Genomic DNA, 17,191 nt, shown 5'->3' with positions numbered 1-17,191 from the left:
AGTAGCCAAGTTGTCTGATAAATTAAGGATACTAGCAAAAGAATCTTGAGAATTTAGATACTAGAGAAGTATCTACATTTACAAGGCAATTGGAAATGACTAAGAAAGAACGTATACTGTTGAAAACCACAAGAATTTCATGTCAAAAAATGAAGGTGCCAAGGTTATAAATAACAAAGTCATCTTGATCTTGGTCAGGATAAAGACGCAGGGTGGAAAGATGGTGCCGGGAGTCAACGCTTCACAGAATGCTAAATGTTGTGCAGGGGGGATGATGGCAGAGCCTAACCTGAAGAGATGCCCTTCTAAGACAGGATTTATTGGAAAGAAATAAACGAACAAAGGGGTGTGTATGACCTGGGATTTGGAGTTAGACTGAAGGAGAGTGTTCAGTCTTCAACTGACCCTAAGGTTGGAGTGGAGGAGAGGGGCAGCTTCCACTTGAGTTAGGAGTTACATAGAGAAGGCCAAGTCCAGTAAGTGAGGCAGATGGCACATTCTGCAAAAGGCTTAGGATGGAATGGTGTCCGTTGACCATAGACTGGTTCCCAGTGGAAAGGCTGGTAGAGACGCAGTGTGCAGTGGGTATGGGGTGAAGATGGCACAGGTAGCAGGAGGGATTCCACTGAGTGAACCAGAGAGTGGAAGAGAGGATTCCTCAAGGGTTTGCACTAAGGACAATGATGTGGACCCATGATGAATGGGATAGAGGTGGAGTGACACAATATTGAGGGCATGGGTGCTGGTCTTCCCATTGGACTGGGGCAGCCTGGCCACCAGGGTCCATATCCCCACTGCCTGGCCTTCTGACAGAGCTGGGCTTAGTCTGAGACTTGGGACTGTTCAGAGTTTTCTCCCAGGCACTCAGTACCTTGCTGGAAGTGAAGCCTTCTGCATCTTCTGGGTCCAAGGCTAGATTTCCCTCCCATTGGCACCCTGTACTTCTCTAATAAACAACTTCTCACACCACTGAGATGCCATTTAGATCACTCATATTCTCCATAGTCTTAGTCCTCCATGGGGGCTTAAGAAGCCTTGTTCACCCACGGGTCCCTGAGATGTGTCCAATGCCTGGCCCATGGCAGGCTCCTGATGGAGTTTCTTATAATGCACAGGACCTGCCCTCAGGAGGCTCACAATCTCCTTTCCCTTTTGGTTTCTCAGTCCTTAAAACTATTCACACTCAGAGGACAGAGGGTGGGAGAACAGGAGCTACCCAGCTGAGAGAACCCCATTGGCAGTGAGCTATCAGTTATCTGACAAGCAATACCAGTGTCCCTGGAAGTGATGGAGAAATGATTGCCTGAGAGCAAAATTCCAAATTCTGCAATTAGGGCTAACTGGCTGTTCCTTCCTCCCTCTTCCACCCTGGCCTTTATTATCACGGCTGCAGAGAGAGTCCCTCTCATTGTCCTGGTAGGCATCTCCATGCCAGGGCACATGCTGCTTCTCCCTTTACCTCATATTTTCCCAGAGCTGCACTGTCTTGTAGCAGATATGAGTCTTGCCGAATCTGGGACTAAGATCCAAAAACTGTCACAAGGGACCTCATAGATCAACTCTTCTAAACTCTACATTTTACAAATAAGGAACTGAGCCCCTAGGAGGAAATGACTTCCCCAAGACCACGTGGCCAAGATTAGCCTCACCTGGCAGAGTCGTTCCTTCCCGCTCCATTCCCTGCCACCTGTAGCTGGGTCCTACCTGCCAAGTCCTTTGATCCCAGCAGAGCCCCTGGCCAGGCACTGCAGTCGGAGTCTTTCAATGGGGTCGGTGGCCGTGGTGAGCTTTTTCTTGGCCTGGATCGCCATCTCTCGGTCATGGCGCGCTGTCCCTGCCATCTGAGGGGAAGCCATAGCATGTTAGCAAAGTCCAGGCCTCGCCACTGCCTCTGGCTGGGCAGAGTGACAGAAGCCTCACTGAGAAGGAAATTTACAGCCTTCTCTGTCAGGAAACCTCTCAGAATTTCCAATTTTTCTCTATGCCAACTGTGTGCCTGGCATATTTATAACTTACTTATCTAGTCCTGAGGACATCTGGTTTCTCCAGCCTAGACAATAATCTTAAATATATCACCATTTCCCAAGATGCTTCAATCTTTCTGAAGCCCTCTTCCATCCATAAAAGAAGTCCAATTTCTCTATACTCTCTTTTTTGAACCAACATTATATACCGTATTATTTTATGTAGAATTTTCCATATTCCCTTGACCCTCACATTTAATGTTCTCCTCTTTGGTCTAAACATTGATTTTGTTGCTTCTGTCTTGAATGAGATTTTCAGCACTTGATCCTTAATGATTCTTACCAGTAATGGGTATGGTCTCCTTGATTCACAGGTTAGTATCCACTAACACCTAACGAGGTTCTTAGGATGGGTGCAGTGAAGTGCTGTCTCCTGAGTGGTCCCCAAGGGACGTACAAACTCTTGTAGCCACACTTGAGCTCTCAAAGCTTGCACAACAGTGGGAAGAGCACTTGGCTGGGAGCCTGGAGACCTGGGTTATAGTCCTGACTCTTCAATCCCCACCCCTCAACTACCCCCACCCCTCACCCCCATCTGCCTGGTAACCTGCCTGTGAGTGAATCTCACAGCCTGTTTCCTCCTCTTTTAAATGGGAGGATTGGATAAGATGGTCTTTAAATTCCATCCCAGCTTCAAAAAACACTAATTCTCATGAGTCCACATATTCAGTAAATGGGGGATTCTGGAAGTTACCTGTGAGTCGTGAATGAAAAGAATGAGAGGCAAGAGGCTCGAAGGATGTGCAAAGGACAGCATGCAATGTGCAGGAAAAAAAAACGGTATTAGAATGTGGTTCCACCCTGGCTTCAAGGCTCCCTCCCCAGTCAAATTCTGGCACTTCCCCTAAGTGCTACATTAGGACTGAATTATTTTCATCAAAGACAGCAACCTGCAGATTCACAACCTCGTCTATGCCAAGACTGTTGTTCTCCTATACACCCTGAAAGGTCTCCCATAGAGGGTACTCCTTATTTGACTTTTGGGAAAGGGAATCTCATCAAGCCAATAACTGAGGCCAGAATAGACAATTCAGGGATGCATACACTTAACGTGGCCACTTTCTTGCAGCCTCCACCGAGCCAAGGTACAGGATCCCTCCTTCTTGCCCTGTATTCAGATTCCCAGTATGTGGGTGAAGGTGGGAGCAATTCCTTTCAGTTCTCTTGAACCTCGGGTCAAGAAGGAGACCTGTCTACGTCCCAGCTCTTTACTCCACATTAGGAAAAACTTGCTCTGTCTAAAGCTACACAGTCTTCCTCTGCTTCCACTGGCACCTAAGCAGAGGTTCCCTGGAACTCCAGACGGTGGCACACCCTGCGCTTAGAGACTTCCATCTCCGTTCTTGCCAGGCACACACAAGGAGCATGTTCCAATTCTCATCCAACAGGGACACCTGCAGCCAAGACTGTGCCCTTCCTGGCAGCTTTAGCTTTCTAATAACTGGCGTTTGCTTATTACTATTTTGTTACCTGACCTCAAGCTGACAATTCCCAGAGCTTGTTCCCAGCTTCAGCACTAACGGTCCCCTCATTAACAGCCAGAATCCTGAGTCACAGACAAGACCACCAATTCACTCATCTAGCCATGTCCTGCTGTCTTACTCATCCTTGCCTGAGCCATTCTCTTGCCCTGACCATATTCTGCTAGTGGCATGCGCCCCATCTCCACCCCAACCCCTATGGAAGCAGGAACTGGTGTCAACGACATGCCCTTCTCATTCTCTAAACCCACCTCAGAGTCTTGATCCTTCCCAGGATCACCATCTTCTTTCCTGACCCTTGACCTTGCTTCATGATACTTGCCCAATGGCTATCCCCAGTCACTCACCTCCCATTCTCATTTCCCATGACATCTCCCCTACCTTGTCCACCTTATTCATTTTGCTCTGGTTTTTCCCTGCCATCCATGACAGTAAGTGAGAATGAAGAGAAACAGAGACTAAAAACCAGTCATGGAGAGAAAGTGAGATCCGGCTCCTGGATCTGGGACAGATCCCCAGTGGGACCCTCTTTGCACACCTTCAGAATAATATTAAAGGCATCAGTCGTGCCCCCACTAGGTAGTAAGCATGTGTCCAGTTCCCACAAAAACCCCTTGAGTTGAACTGAAAACAGGAACTCAAACAAATGCACATATACCCATGTTTATAGCAGCATTATTCACAACAGCCAAAAGGTAGAAACAAACCAAATGTCCACCCATGGATAAATGGATAAGCAAATTGTGGTATAGCCATACAGTGAAACATTCTTCAGCCATAAAAAGGAACACAGTACTGATAGATACCACAATGTGGACAAACCTTGGCCATGTTATGCTAAGTACAAGAAGCCAGACACAAAATGTCACACATTGTACGATTTCATTTATGTGAAATATTCAGAATAGGCAAATTCATAGAGACAGAAAGCAAATTAGTGGTTGCAAGGGGCTGGGGTGGGAGGGCAGTGGGGAGTGACTGCTTAATGAATGTAAAGTTTCCTTCAGGGGTAATAAAAATGTTTGGTTTATCAACATTGTGAATGTAATATACACTTTAAAATTGCTAATTTATGTTATGTGTGTTCATCTCAATAAAATAAAACCCATGCACAGATGTTGCTAGCTAGATTTAGTCATTCCACAATTATACATACTTCAAAACATCATGTTATACAAGGTAAATACATACAACTTTATCTGTCAATTAAAAAAAAATTTTAAGTGTGCTGGGCATGTAGTCATCTTGGTAAATTAGCAAAGGTTAAAAAAGAAAAACAAGCCTATGAGCTAGTTACTACTATTATTGGTATTTCACAGATAAAGAAATTAGGATGCAGAGAAATCAGGTAACTTGCCCAAGTCGCATGGAAACATGACTCACAGTAATCCACACGCTGTTAGAACTGTATGACCCTTGAAGATCCTCTAGTGCAACCTCATTTTGCAAACTTGGAAACTAAGGCTTGGGTTGGCAAAGTGACTTGCTCAAAAGTCCTGGCCAAGACCAAAACAGAGGGCTTCTGATTCCTAAGGGCTCTTTCTGCTTCATCATGTTTGTGGTTTGTGAAATAATATATAAGAATCTCAAAGCACAGTTTGATGGTGCTTTCTCATAGGAAAGTGGGATCGAGTCCAGGAAGGCAAGAAACTGCCAGCCCAGTACCTCAGGCTGTCCCACCTCTTGAGGCTGACCCTACCCAGCGATGATGTGGGCAGTTTATTTCTGGAGTCTAATTTAATAAATTCAAGAGGAAAAAAGTCCATTCTCTCCTGCTAGCCTACCATGAAACTTGAAATGCCCATAGTAAGCATCCTTTTTAATCATCGAATCACCCAGTTCACCGACCACTAGCTAACTGTATTGTGTACTCTTTTCGAGGCACTATGCTGGAATAGAGTGTGGGAGTGTGAGGAATTACTCAGAGCAGCAAGCCCTTGAATAGCCTAGAGTCTTCAATAGTTTGAATCCTGATCTCCTGTATTTAAGCAGAAGGGAAAACATAAAGTTTATTAAGCACCGGGGCTTTTAAGGAAGGCAGGATTGCACAGGATCTCAAGTGAATAAGGGAGATGCTCAACTTTGAAGTTTCAATAAAGGCGCCAGGCACCAGGGCAAGAGTCAGTCCCCAAACATATGTCACCGACTTCACAGCAGTGCACAAAGTGTCTCTGCCTGTAGAAGACTCTGTCTGAACCTTAAAGATCCGGTGTGGTGACAACGGAGCGCATCCCTGTGCAAGGCGAAGAGGCTGCGCTCCCGACGCACTTGGCCGCAGCGCCACCACGTGTTCTCAGGCGTCTGCACATTCCCCCCGCCAGGCATGCGATTCAGTCTCTGCCTTCCACACAGGTCTGCTAAGAGCTCAGGAAGCGCCACGCACTGTGCTAGGGGTAGGATGAAAGTGGGACCAAGACAACGCTTACAGCCTGGGGGCTGAGCAGGGGATGCAATCACAAGAGGACGGGAGGCTTACCTGGCCTGGAAGTGGGGCTTTCTGAGGACCTCTCAGAGGAGGTGATGTCTGAACTTTCATCCTAATGGAAGGTGGTAGTTATCGAGGCTGGGGACGTGGGGATAGAAGGATATTTTAGATAGCAGGTGTACCAACTACTTAGACCAAGGTGAGAGAGAAAACAATATAATTAGGAAAGTACAAGTATTTCAGTATGGTTGGAGAACAGAGGTATGAGTGGCAGGGGGAGATGAACAGTAGTGGAGATTCGGAGGAAGTAGGGAAAGGGGAATTGTGGGTAAAGATGAAACTGACCAGTCGGGCAGCCATCAGATCCCAAAGAGCCTGGGGTGCAGGGTGGGATTTGAATTTTGTCCTGAGAGCAACAGGAGACCGCAAAGTCTTCTTAAAAAGGGAAAAATTCTTCTTAAAAAAGGAAAAAGTCTTCTTAAGTCTTCTTAAAAAGGGAAAAAGTCTCCTTAAAAAGGGAAAAAGTCTCCTTAAAAAACAGGAGACCACAAAGTCTTCTGGCCGGGCGCGGTGGCTTACGCCTGTAATCCTAGCACTTTGGGAGGCAGAGACGGGCGGATCACCTGAGGTCAGGAATTCAAGACCAGCCTGGCCAACATGGTGAAACTCCGTCTCTACCAATATACAAAAATTAGCCGGGCATGATGGCGGTTGCCTGTAATCCCAGCTACTCGGGAGGCTGAGGCAGGAGAATCGCTTGAACCCAGGAGACAGTGGTTACAGTGAGCCAAGATAGCGCCACTGCACTCCAGCCTGGGCGGCTGAGCTAGACACCGTCTCAAAAAAAAAAAAAAAAAAAAAAAAAAAAAAAAAAAAAAAAAAAAACGGGAAAGGCCGTTTGCATTGTAAAGTGAGAAGAATGGATAGGAAGGCGGGACAGGCTAGCCAATAGGAGACTGTTGTTCCCAGCTATGCTGCCTGGACCGTGTGGACGGAGAGAGAAGAAGAGATAGGAGATGGCCAGTGGCAGAACGTGCAGTTTGAGGGAGAGGGCGGACTCGGGGCTGGCATCCAGAGCTGTTGCTTGCGCTCTCCACTCTCACCCTCCAGTGGCTGGCAGCAAGGGAGGATATTCACAGAAGCCTGGAGATTTGGGGCAGAGGCAGAGTGTAGCTACGGTAGCAATGGTCCCATTAAGGCTGTCTCATTCCACTGTCCTCCCGGTGCACAACCAACTGCCACGCCAAACTCTCTGCCTGCCTGGATTTTGCGAATTATTGTAGGAAGGATGTGGAAAGCTGTAAATGCATGGGGTCTGTATCTTCATGGTTCCCTCCGTAAGGTTCAGAGACAGATTTAAGTGGACCCTTGGAAGAGGGAACTGCTCTAGCCCTAGCCTGCATCTATTGACTTGTCTTTGGTGCTCCCTGGTGGCAGTAAGCTGAATTACATCTCTCTTACTTTCTCTGTTCCTCTCCATCTGCAGCCAACTACCTGCAAACACAGAAGGGGATCTTATTGCTAAAGAGGCAACCTTAGAGATCGTTGATCCAGACACTATAAGGCACCAACGCTTTTACATCCTCTTTGTTGCAAAATCCAATGGAAACTTCTCACCTCACCCTCAAGAAACCCTCCCTCCTTTGACTTCTCTGACCGTACATTCCTGGTTTTCCTTTTTCAGGGAAAAGACCGTTCCTTGAAAGGGAACAGAAGCAGGTTTAGTCAGCTCGAATGAACTTAAGAGAAGAGCAGGGTTAACCTGCGTTAAAGTGGAGAGGGAAGGACAGAATCAGGTAAATAGAAAGGGACAGCAAATGTGGTGTAGAGGACAGAGGCGAGATGTGCTTGAGGAGGGGAAAGGAGGCTTCCCCGCTGGCAGGGATGTGCAGTCGCGATGGCTGGACCAGATTTTGCCTGGACAGTCTTCCTTTGCACCCCACTGCTTGAGACAGCACGTACTGTGAGGAAGCTGTCCTGTTGAGGAAGTCCTGCAGGTCCAGCCTTGTGACAACAGCAGCCGTCTGCAGTCCAATTGTTCCGAGCCTCCGTCCCACTTCTTGATGCTGTTAAGCCCATTTTCCCCATAGCCAGACCATGTCATGATTTTTAACATTTTTAGGCATTTCTGTAATTCTTAGATACCTGTGCCATTACATTAGCTATTTTCAATAGCAAGGAACCTGGGGTTGCTATAATGATTCCATGTGCTTTGAAAACATTTTACTATGGGGAGAGAAGAAAGGAGAAAGGTATACAGTAGGCAGCTGTTGATGAGGCTTGTAGGGCATCAAGCTAGTTCCGAGAAGGTGGAAAACATTTGCCTTCTTTTAAATTCTCATCCAAGACAAAACATTCCCTATTTCTTCTAGCTCGGGCTTGATCCTGAGCACTGAGACCAGTCCCCCATAGGGATGGGGAACTTGATGTGGCTTTTGCTCTTTATCTCTGTACTTGGAAACTGGGTATAAGATTGAAATTTTGATTAAGACTTGGTGGACCTTTCAATACTTGAAATGTCATCCAGGTATGAGAAGAGATATACAACAGACCATGTCTGAAGGCAATTAATGGAAAAAATTAAACCATCTGCACTGGCTTTAGCCCATTCAATAAACTAGCTATTACTACACGGTAGATGGCAAAAACCCATAGTTCCTCAATAAGTTTCCCCTTGGAAAATGCCCTTCTAAAATAAATATTGCATTCCAGAGGTCTTAGTACAGTTGTGCTGCTAGAACAAAATACCATAGATGGGGTAATTTATAAACAAGAGAAATTTATTTCTCATTGTTTTGGAGGATGGGAAGTTCAAGATCAAGGTATCAGCTGATTTGGTGCCTGGCAAGGACTATTCTCTCTGCCTTTAAGATGGTACCTTGAACTATGGATCCTCCAGAGGGGATAAATGCTGTGTCTTCACATGGCAGAAGAGACGGAAGGGCAAAAAAGGGCTCAATAATTTGCAAAGCGACTTTTATTAACACCTTAATTTCATTCAGGAGGGATGAGTCCTTGTGACCTAACCAACTCCTGAAGACCACACCACTTAATACTATTGTATTGTGGATTCAGTTTCAACATGAATTTCAAACATTCAAACCATAGCACTAGGTGTTGAGTATAGCCTAGCAGGTGGCTAGGAAGTGAATAAATAGTGATGTCCTCCCGAAGAGACTGAAATTGAAGACTCTGACAGTTTGAATACGTGGCTTCTGCAGTACACAGAAGCCTCAGATAAGAGTGTGTGTCAGTGTTGTTGACATCGTGAGAGTTACTTCACGGAGCCCATTTGAGTTTGAATCAACTGAATGTGCCCTTAGTACCACTAGCTATGCAAGGCACTGTGCTAACTCTTCAGGTGATAATTATAGAGAAGTGCTTCTCAACTGGGTACAATCCCCCCCACTCCCAGGAGACATTTGATAATGCCTCCTGTGAGACATTTTTGGTTGTTGCAATGGAAGTAGGGTAGAGTGTTATTGGCATCTAATGGGTAGACGCCAGGGATGCTACTACACATTCTGCACAAGATACACAAGATGGCCCCTGGCAACAAAGAATTACCAGTCAGAGATGTCCGCAGTGCTGAAGTTGAGAAGCCCTGATATAGAGAAAGACCTGGGGCCACCATGGGTGCTGTTGAAAAACAAAGATGCCCACAGCACTCACCAAGCACAGTAAATTAGACTCTCTTGGTGTAGATGCTGCGGCTGGGCACTTTATTGTTTTTAGTTGGTTTTCATGTATCCCTAAGTTTGAGAACATAAGCTACAGGAAATACAAGGTCACCCTCTAGTAAGAGGAGTAAGGCCTTATTATAACACAACACAGGGCAAGATAAAGGCATGAAGAGAAGAGGTAGTAAATACAGTTGTAACTATGCTGGGGGCCAAGTCCTTGTCTAAGGACTTTACATATATCCACACATTGCCTCATGTGGTGGATTCTATCAAATACTACTGCCCTATTACAGGAAGTCAGCAGAGACCTGAAGTACCCTGAAGAACCCAGGTTACTTGTCTGAGAATGCGCTACCAGGGAGTAGCAGAGCCAGGGTTGAAAACAGTTCCTTTTTTTTTTTTTTTTTTTTTTTTCTGAAACAGAGTCTCGCTCTGTTGCCCAGGCTGGAGTACAGTGGTGCGTTCTCAGCTCACTGCAACCTTGCAATCTCCGCCTCCCGGGTTCAAGCAATCCTCCTGCCTCAGCCTCCCGAGTAGCTAGGAATACAGGCACCTGCCACCACACCCAGCTGATTTTTGTATTTTTAGTAGAGATGGGGTTTCACCATGTTGGCCAGGCTGGTCTCGAACTCCTGACCTCATGATCCACCCACCTTGGCCTCACAATGCTGGGATTACAGGCGTGAGCCACCACACCCGGCCTTGAAAACAGTTCTAAGTCACTGCATTCAACAGTTACACCATGATGTTGCTTAAAACTGATAAATTGCTTTGGGGACTCAGAGAAGGTCCATGAAGTAAGAGATGCAGGAAAGGAAAAGCTTCAGGGAAAAGAATGCTTTGGAGTGCTGCTAGATTTCATACCAGCAGAGAGTGAGGACGGGAGTGCAGAGCAAATCTGGGCCACTCACAGTCCCTAAACATGACCCCTTCTCCCATCTTAGGTCCTTGCTTGGGTTTTCAAATCCTTAAGGCTCAGTGTAAATACCTTCTGGTTAAGAAGAAAAATTTTACTTAGCCTCTTCCTCTTGCAGCAGCTATTTTTTTCTGTTTGTTTTAATTAAAATGATGTGTGAGGGTTTTTAAATCAAACTCAAAACTTCTGCACTGATTATCTTTTATACCATTTACTATTTTCCCACAATTTATTTTAAAAACTTTTTCTAAAATGTATGAATATATGAAACATCTGGTTTTTGTTTGGATTGTCAACTTCCACATACCACATAAAGTATGACGGCATTTCATCTACACTTAAGTGACATAGCATACTGTGGAAATAAGATGTCACTGAAGTCTGGCATCTTACCACATTTTCTCTGTATCAGAATACATTTTCTCGAAATGCTTAAAATGCATGTTGCAGCCACTCTCAATAGGCAGGTTTGTGTAGAGCCCATTTATGCTAAACCATAGTCTTTACTTCTTTCTATTGAGCTTTGAGATGTGAATTCAGTCCTTATTTTAATGTTTGTGATATGGTACATTTTAAAAATAATATTTTATAAATATCATTGTGATAAAGTGTTTACTTCATACATATTCATATTTCACTTTATTCACTGAACCAGGGTTGGGGCTAGGGCTAAGTAAGAGAAAGGCACAATGTTTAAAGAGGCACACAGTCTCAGAATCGTGCAAATGTCAACCATACACTTGCCCAAGCCTGAGAATGATTGTCTCCTTAAATAGTGCACCCTAAACACCTACCTTGCCCCACTCTAGTCTTGGTTCTGCATTAATGCATGTTTATTAAACACCTATTATGTGCCATACAAGAGGAACGGATGAGACAGCCAAGCTTCCAAACCTTGGAAGTTTACATTCCTAGAAGTAGTTTTAACTTGATTAAATTTGAATTACAGCTAATTTTTTAGACACTGCCACCTGGTTGAGACAAAGTCATTCTATTTCCCTTTTTCTCTGCCCTATTCCACTTTCTACTGGGTAGGCACAGGAACCAGTTCTAGCCAAAGGGACCCAAAGGAAAGTGCTGAGAGCTCTGGAATATCTCTCTCATCTCTTTTGCCTTCCTTGTGCCTTGAGTGAGGATGTGATGTCTGGAGCTATGCCAGCCTCTATGCAATCATGAGGGAAGGGCCAAGGGAATCATATCCATATCAATTTAGAGCCCTGACGTCATCGAGCTGCTGAACTAATGTTGGCAACTTCTTGACTTCACACTCTTGTCTTGTAAGAAACATAATCTCTTTGTATTATCTGTTTAATCTGTTGTTGGTCAGGTCTTCAGTCACTTGCGTCAAAAATATTCCTAACTGATACAGACGGCAAAAAGCTTATTCCTGCAATGTTTGGGCTGACCCTAAATATTGACCTTTAGCTGGGTGAAACAACTAGCAATCCAGTGTGAGAAGAGACTCAACTACCCCTGAGACTCACGAGGAGAGAGAAAGTCACTCTATTATAACCTCTTCTCTCAGTAGAATTTTGTCAAGTAACAGCCTCTCCAGCACTTTTGACTATGAAAGAGAGCAAAATAAACAGCTTAGCATAATATTCAAGGACCCACGTAACTGACACAATGTAGTAAAAAAAGAAAAGAAAAGAAAAGAAAAACAAGGTTTAATAAAATACAGAGGCCCCAAGATTGCAGGGTCCTTGTCATAATAAGCATCCACTGGGAATGTCAGGGGGCATGCACTCTCCTAATAGCTCTCTCCTTGCTGTCTTCTCCATCTTGCTTTTTTTCCCTTTGCTCTGCCTTGGGTCTCTGGGGTTTTTACCAAGAAATAACTTACAATGTATTCTGAGTTAGGTCAACCTGCTCGATGCAACATCTCAAAGAAACAGAGTAAGAAGCTACCTAACTATGCAAAGGTAAGCAAAGAGTTAGCTGAATTGCAATATAGAGAAATAAATAAATAAAACCAAGACAAAAGAAAAGTAAAACTTTTGTTGGTTTCAGTGTTTATGCGCTTAAGACCAACCAGGTAGCTTTCAAATATTCCATTTTTGCCATGAAGTCATGACCTCAGACAATTGTTTCAAACCCACTGCAAGGACAAAGCCCAACTGGTACATCTTCTATCACCCTTTTAGATGCAAGTAAAGACGCAGCTCTGGTGGACATTTGCCCTTTTGCAGCCATTAGTCACGAAAATCACTTAGTAACTATCTTGCAGTCCCTTAGAATGAATGCTTCTTTTGGAGTCATTTGTCTATTTTAATGTTTATTTTATGGCCACTTAGAAATCTAGTCAATTATTTGTATCCTAGTTGTTCTTAACTGATACTTCCAGAAAACCAAAAAGTGTTAAGGGATAGAAATCCAATGTCATAGTGCCAACATCAGCGTAAATCAGTGTGTCAGTTATAAATTGTGTCCAGCGACTCATAATAGAAACAGGTCATATCTCTGAAAATGATAGAGATTTACTTTACTCTCATGTAAAAGAAGACTGGAAGTGCTTCAAGTAGTCATCAATGTTTCCAGACTCTACTATCTTTCTACCCTATCATAGTTTTTACACTCAAAGTTGCCTAAAGGTATATAATATTCCTACATAATAGCCATAGCACCTCCAGCTATTATCTCCACACTCCAAGCAAAAGAAAAGAAAAAGGGCAAAAGGCAGGAAGGATGCTCTTCCCAGCGAAATCAGCTCTTTCTGAAGTGGTTCCCAGAAGATTCACCCAATTCCTTCTATGTAAATCTTATCAGCCACTCCAAAGGAGTCTGGGAAACTTGATTTTGGGCTGAATAATTTGCCACCCCTAAGGTTCTGTTTATAAAAAAGAAGACAGTGGCTACTGAGTAGGCAACTTACAGTTTCTGCCTCAGTTGGCAAAAGAAATATTGTTATTCCAAAAAGTAAGAGTGTGAGCATGTCTAAATCAGCTTATTTCACAAAACTATGTGGAGCATGAAGCTTTCTAAACATATGGAGCAACCGGATCACTCTGATGCAGGAGACTAAGGAAAGCCCTAAGGGCAGATGTCAACACATTGATGATTTTTCCCTTTTCACCTCTGTTCACCCAAAGCAAATAAGGCTCACTTTTCCATGGGCAGTTATGAAGGATGCCCTCAGTGCAGGCAAACATAACCTAAAATAATCTAGGCCTGGGACATCAGACCACACCAAATGGACCAAATTTGGCCCTCCACCTGGTTTTGTAAATAACATTTTACTGGAAAACAACCACATATGTGTATTTCTATATGGTCTGTGGCGGCTTTCACATTACAACTCAAAAGTTGAATAGTTGCATCATAGACCTTCTGGCCCATGAAACCTAAATTTCCTACTCTCTGGCCTTATATAGAAACACTTTGCTGACCTCCGGGACTATGCAAAAGATAAGAACAACAGTAATAGGAAACATTTACTGCACACTTTCTCTGTCCCATGTTCTCTGCTAAAAGGGTGGCCTGTGTTTTGCAAGTTTTTCAAAGTCAGTTTGTTTAGAGCAGAAAATTTGTCTGGTATAAAATAAGTCTTGATAACAATTCTTATGGGTTACAGACATAGCTATATCCACTTTTTACAAAATAAGGAAACTGAGGTACAGAGAGATTTGGAGGTTGTCTCAGTTCACACATTGGTAGCAAAACCAAGATTCTGAGCAGGGCCTGTTGCATCTGCCAGTCCCCCAGCAGCCTTTTGTAAATTATCCACAACATCTCAGAAAATGTTCATTTTTTAAACAGGAAACCCCTGTGGTCACCACAGGGCACTCATTTATAAAAACTGGGTCAAGCTTATTAGCAATATTGAGTCCAAAGCACACTAAGTAAGAAGGACTGATGCTGTTTGTTACTGAAGAGCATTTGCCTGCTCCTCCCTCGGTGTGAAGAACTCCTGTCCAAGCTAGAGGGGTAACTGCAGAGGGGACACACACTAAGCAGAGCTTCCAAAGAAAGTAAGAAGAGCTGTCATCCACCTCTCAACAGAGAACTGTCCTGCTCTCTCAAACTACACTTTTTAGTTTGGGAAATTTTAATTCTATTTGACTTCAGGTCACAAGAAAATATACAAGAATTTTAAAACTATTCTCAGACTGCAGGAAAAACAAGATGCTGAGTGGCAATGGAATTATGGCTAAAAATGTGGGAGATAATCTGCTCTAAAGAATATCATAAATTGTACAAGTGTTCATGGGATTGAGAATCCCGTGAGAAGCCAACACGTGGCCATTTCTACAATTCAGTGTCTTGTAATGCCATCTTCTCCCAAATGCCATTCTGTTGACTTCTGAAATATAGAAAACTGCTCTTGTGAACCTTGATATGTTTTCTTTATACAAAGCTGTCTGATATCAGAATAAAGAGCAACATGTTACAAGGAAAATTCTTATTTCATTCATCCAGAGATTAAAGCAATGGTTGAAGCCAAAAGTGTTATTCCACGAGCTAAACACTCCCACTCCTTGCTCTTGAGCACCTCACCACTACCTCCACAAGTTACAGCAGACGTTGGCCCTCTTGGGACCAAGCACACCTTCCATCCAGACACCCAGATTTTCCTCTATTCCTTATTCAATTATAAGCCTCCTCATCTTGATCAACCTCTGAACAGCAATCGTCACTGCTGAGCTGAATATTGTTTGCCTGTGTGCTTCTCCTGATCCATTCCCCACCCACACCTGTGCTACAAGAGGTTGACCTCCATAAACTGTGTTAACCACACTTCCTTGCTCGCTGGCTTCCAGCTGGATTCCACCACTGGGAGGCATCAGTAGAAGATCAGAGGAGAGGAGGAGATAGAGGCTGGAGTATTTATTTCCCCAGCTTCCTTTCTGCCAAGCCACAGTTTTTCAGTGACCATATCCTTCACCAAAGGCAGCCCTCCCTACAGAAATGCTTTGATTGAGATATGAAAACCACTGCTCCTTTTGCCCCTTTAAGGCTATGGGTAACACCTTTCTTGTCCCTTCTGACTGTGGCATTGCTGGGTGTCTCATTATGCTTTCTCTATATTCCTTATCCCTACCCACACTTCTGTGAATTGTCCTTCATTAAACTCTTTTCTGTTACTACTTTTGAATGTGCCATCAATTTCCTGCCAAGACACTGACTGGTACAATGTCTTTATCCTGGATGGTATCTGATTTTGCATAAGGAAACCTACCCCTCTTGCAGTCTTCTCAGATGAAAGCACCTCTTACCCCAAATTCTAAGTATTAAGGAACTTCACAGATTTTAAGATGCACCCTGTCACCTCCACATCATGACCTATATCCACATCCTTCTTTGAAGCACAGCCTAGCTGGACAAACTTCCTATGTTTCTCTTTGGTTCTGTCAGTTTATAAATCACTGACACTCTGAATGTTGCCTCAGAGATGTACTCTCCATTTCAAGTGGTGTCATCAATCTGGGAAAACCCAGAGCTCATCTAGACAATCCATCCAACAGGCAGCTATGAAGTTCCTGGAGCTCCTTGATTTCTACCAACTCAACTCCATCTGTTTGTTGTCTCGGCATTCCCTCCCAACCAAATCTGGTCTCCTCTGAAAGTCCAAAATTCTTTTTTTTTTTTTCTGAGACAGGGTCTCACTCTGTTGCCCAGGCTGGAGCGCAGTGGTGTCATCATAGCTCACTGCAGCCTCAATCTCCTGGGCACAAGTGATCCTCCCACCGAAACCTCCCAAGTAGCTAGGACTACAGGTGCACACCACAATACCCAACTAATTTTTTCTTATTTTTAGTAGAGACAGGGTCTTGCTATGTTGCCCAGGCTGGTCTTGAACTCCTAAGCTCAAGCAATCCTCCCACCTTGGTCTTCCAAAATGTTGAGATTACAGACATGAGCCACGGTGCCCAGACTGAAAGTTAAAAATTCAAGATGGATTTTCTCTGCAGTGTTCAGCTCCATTATTCCAATTTGCTTCTGACCTTATGGTACCTCCAGACTTTTGGCCCTACATTTTCACCCCAGCCATTACCTACCTCATTCTCCCTTCTGGATCCACTTCCTTTCTTATCCATTTTACACACTCTGCACATCTTTCTGACCATCTGGTACCAGTGCCTTCCTTCTTGACCCTCATTTTTCAACCTCCCACCATCTCAAAATAATATCTAACTTGGTTCAATTTGCCCATGTTCCATGTACTTAATGGCAGACTGAAGTGCGGCTGAATAAACCCACATGCCAGCATGGACAGGTGTCACTGTATTTATTCTTTAACCACAGCTAGGCCTTCTGCAACACACAACTCTACTTTTATATGATGTTGGTCAGGTTCTTATTCCAGTCTCCTCAGAGGCTAATCCAAACTTTTGCCACTCCAGACCTTGCCTTGAAAGACCCAGAAAAAAATGGAGCCACCAGTTATGAACAATTTCACATTACCCTCCTCCAAATCTATAAAAGTATAGCGCTCTAAGGGCATCCTGACTTCATCCTCCTTCCTCCAAGAGATTGCTGAACTTCCTCCCATCTAAGGATGCCCTCTCTACCTGCAACACAGAGGCCTACCCCTCTAAGATTCTCAGCCATCAGTTATGCCCTTTTCCTCCTCTCCAGCAGCTCCTTCCTTTAGTTCATGAATCCGCTGTGGTCCCTCAGTCCTGGACTCCCTCTAGCTATCACCCCTCAAAGTCAAACTATTT

The 17,191-nt window shown here is 44.1% G+C and overlaps 1 protein-coding gene across 4 annotated transcripts in view; it reads right to left on the bottom strand.

Moving 5' to 3' along the window:
- The window catches only part of CAPSL (calcyphosine like), a 43,058-nt gene that overhangs the window by 23,601 nt on the left and 2,266 nt on the right, over nt 1-17,191 (bottom strand). For 3 of the 4 annotated variants that reach the window (XM_016953428.4, XM_009449291.5, XM_016953429.4), the window contains exons 1-2: nt 6,276-6,721; nt 1,705-1,841 (exon numbers count right to left, since the gene is read on the bottom strand). In XM_016953428.4, coding sequence (XP_016808917.1) covers nt 1,705-1,841; nt 6,276-6,290 — 152 coding nt within the window. In that variant the 5' untranslated portion in view covers nt 6,291-6,721. Of the gene's footprint in view, nt 1-1,704; nt 1,842-6,275; nt 6,722-17,191 lie in introns of those variants that run through there. The other variant, XM_517806.5, reaches the window with a different exon arrangement.

Source organism: Pan troglodytes, chromosome 4, assembly GCF_028858775.2.
Source record: "Pan troglodytes isolate AG18354 chromosome 4, NHGRI_mPanTro3-v2.0_pri, whole genome shotgun sequence".
NCBI classification, from domain to species: domain Eukaryota; kingdom Metazoa; phylum Chordata; class Mammalia; order Primates; family Hominidae; genus Pan; species Pan troglodytes.
The sequence above is the reverse complement of the archived record's forward strand: the minus strand, read 5'-3'. Positions and strand labels throughout refer to the sequence as shown.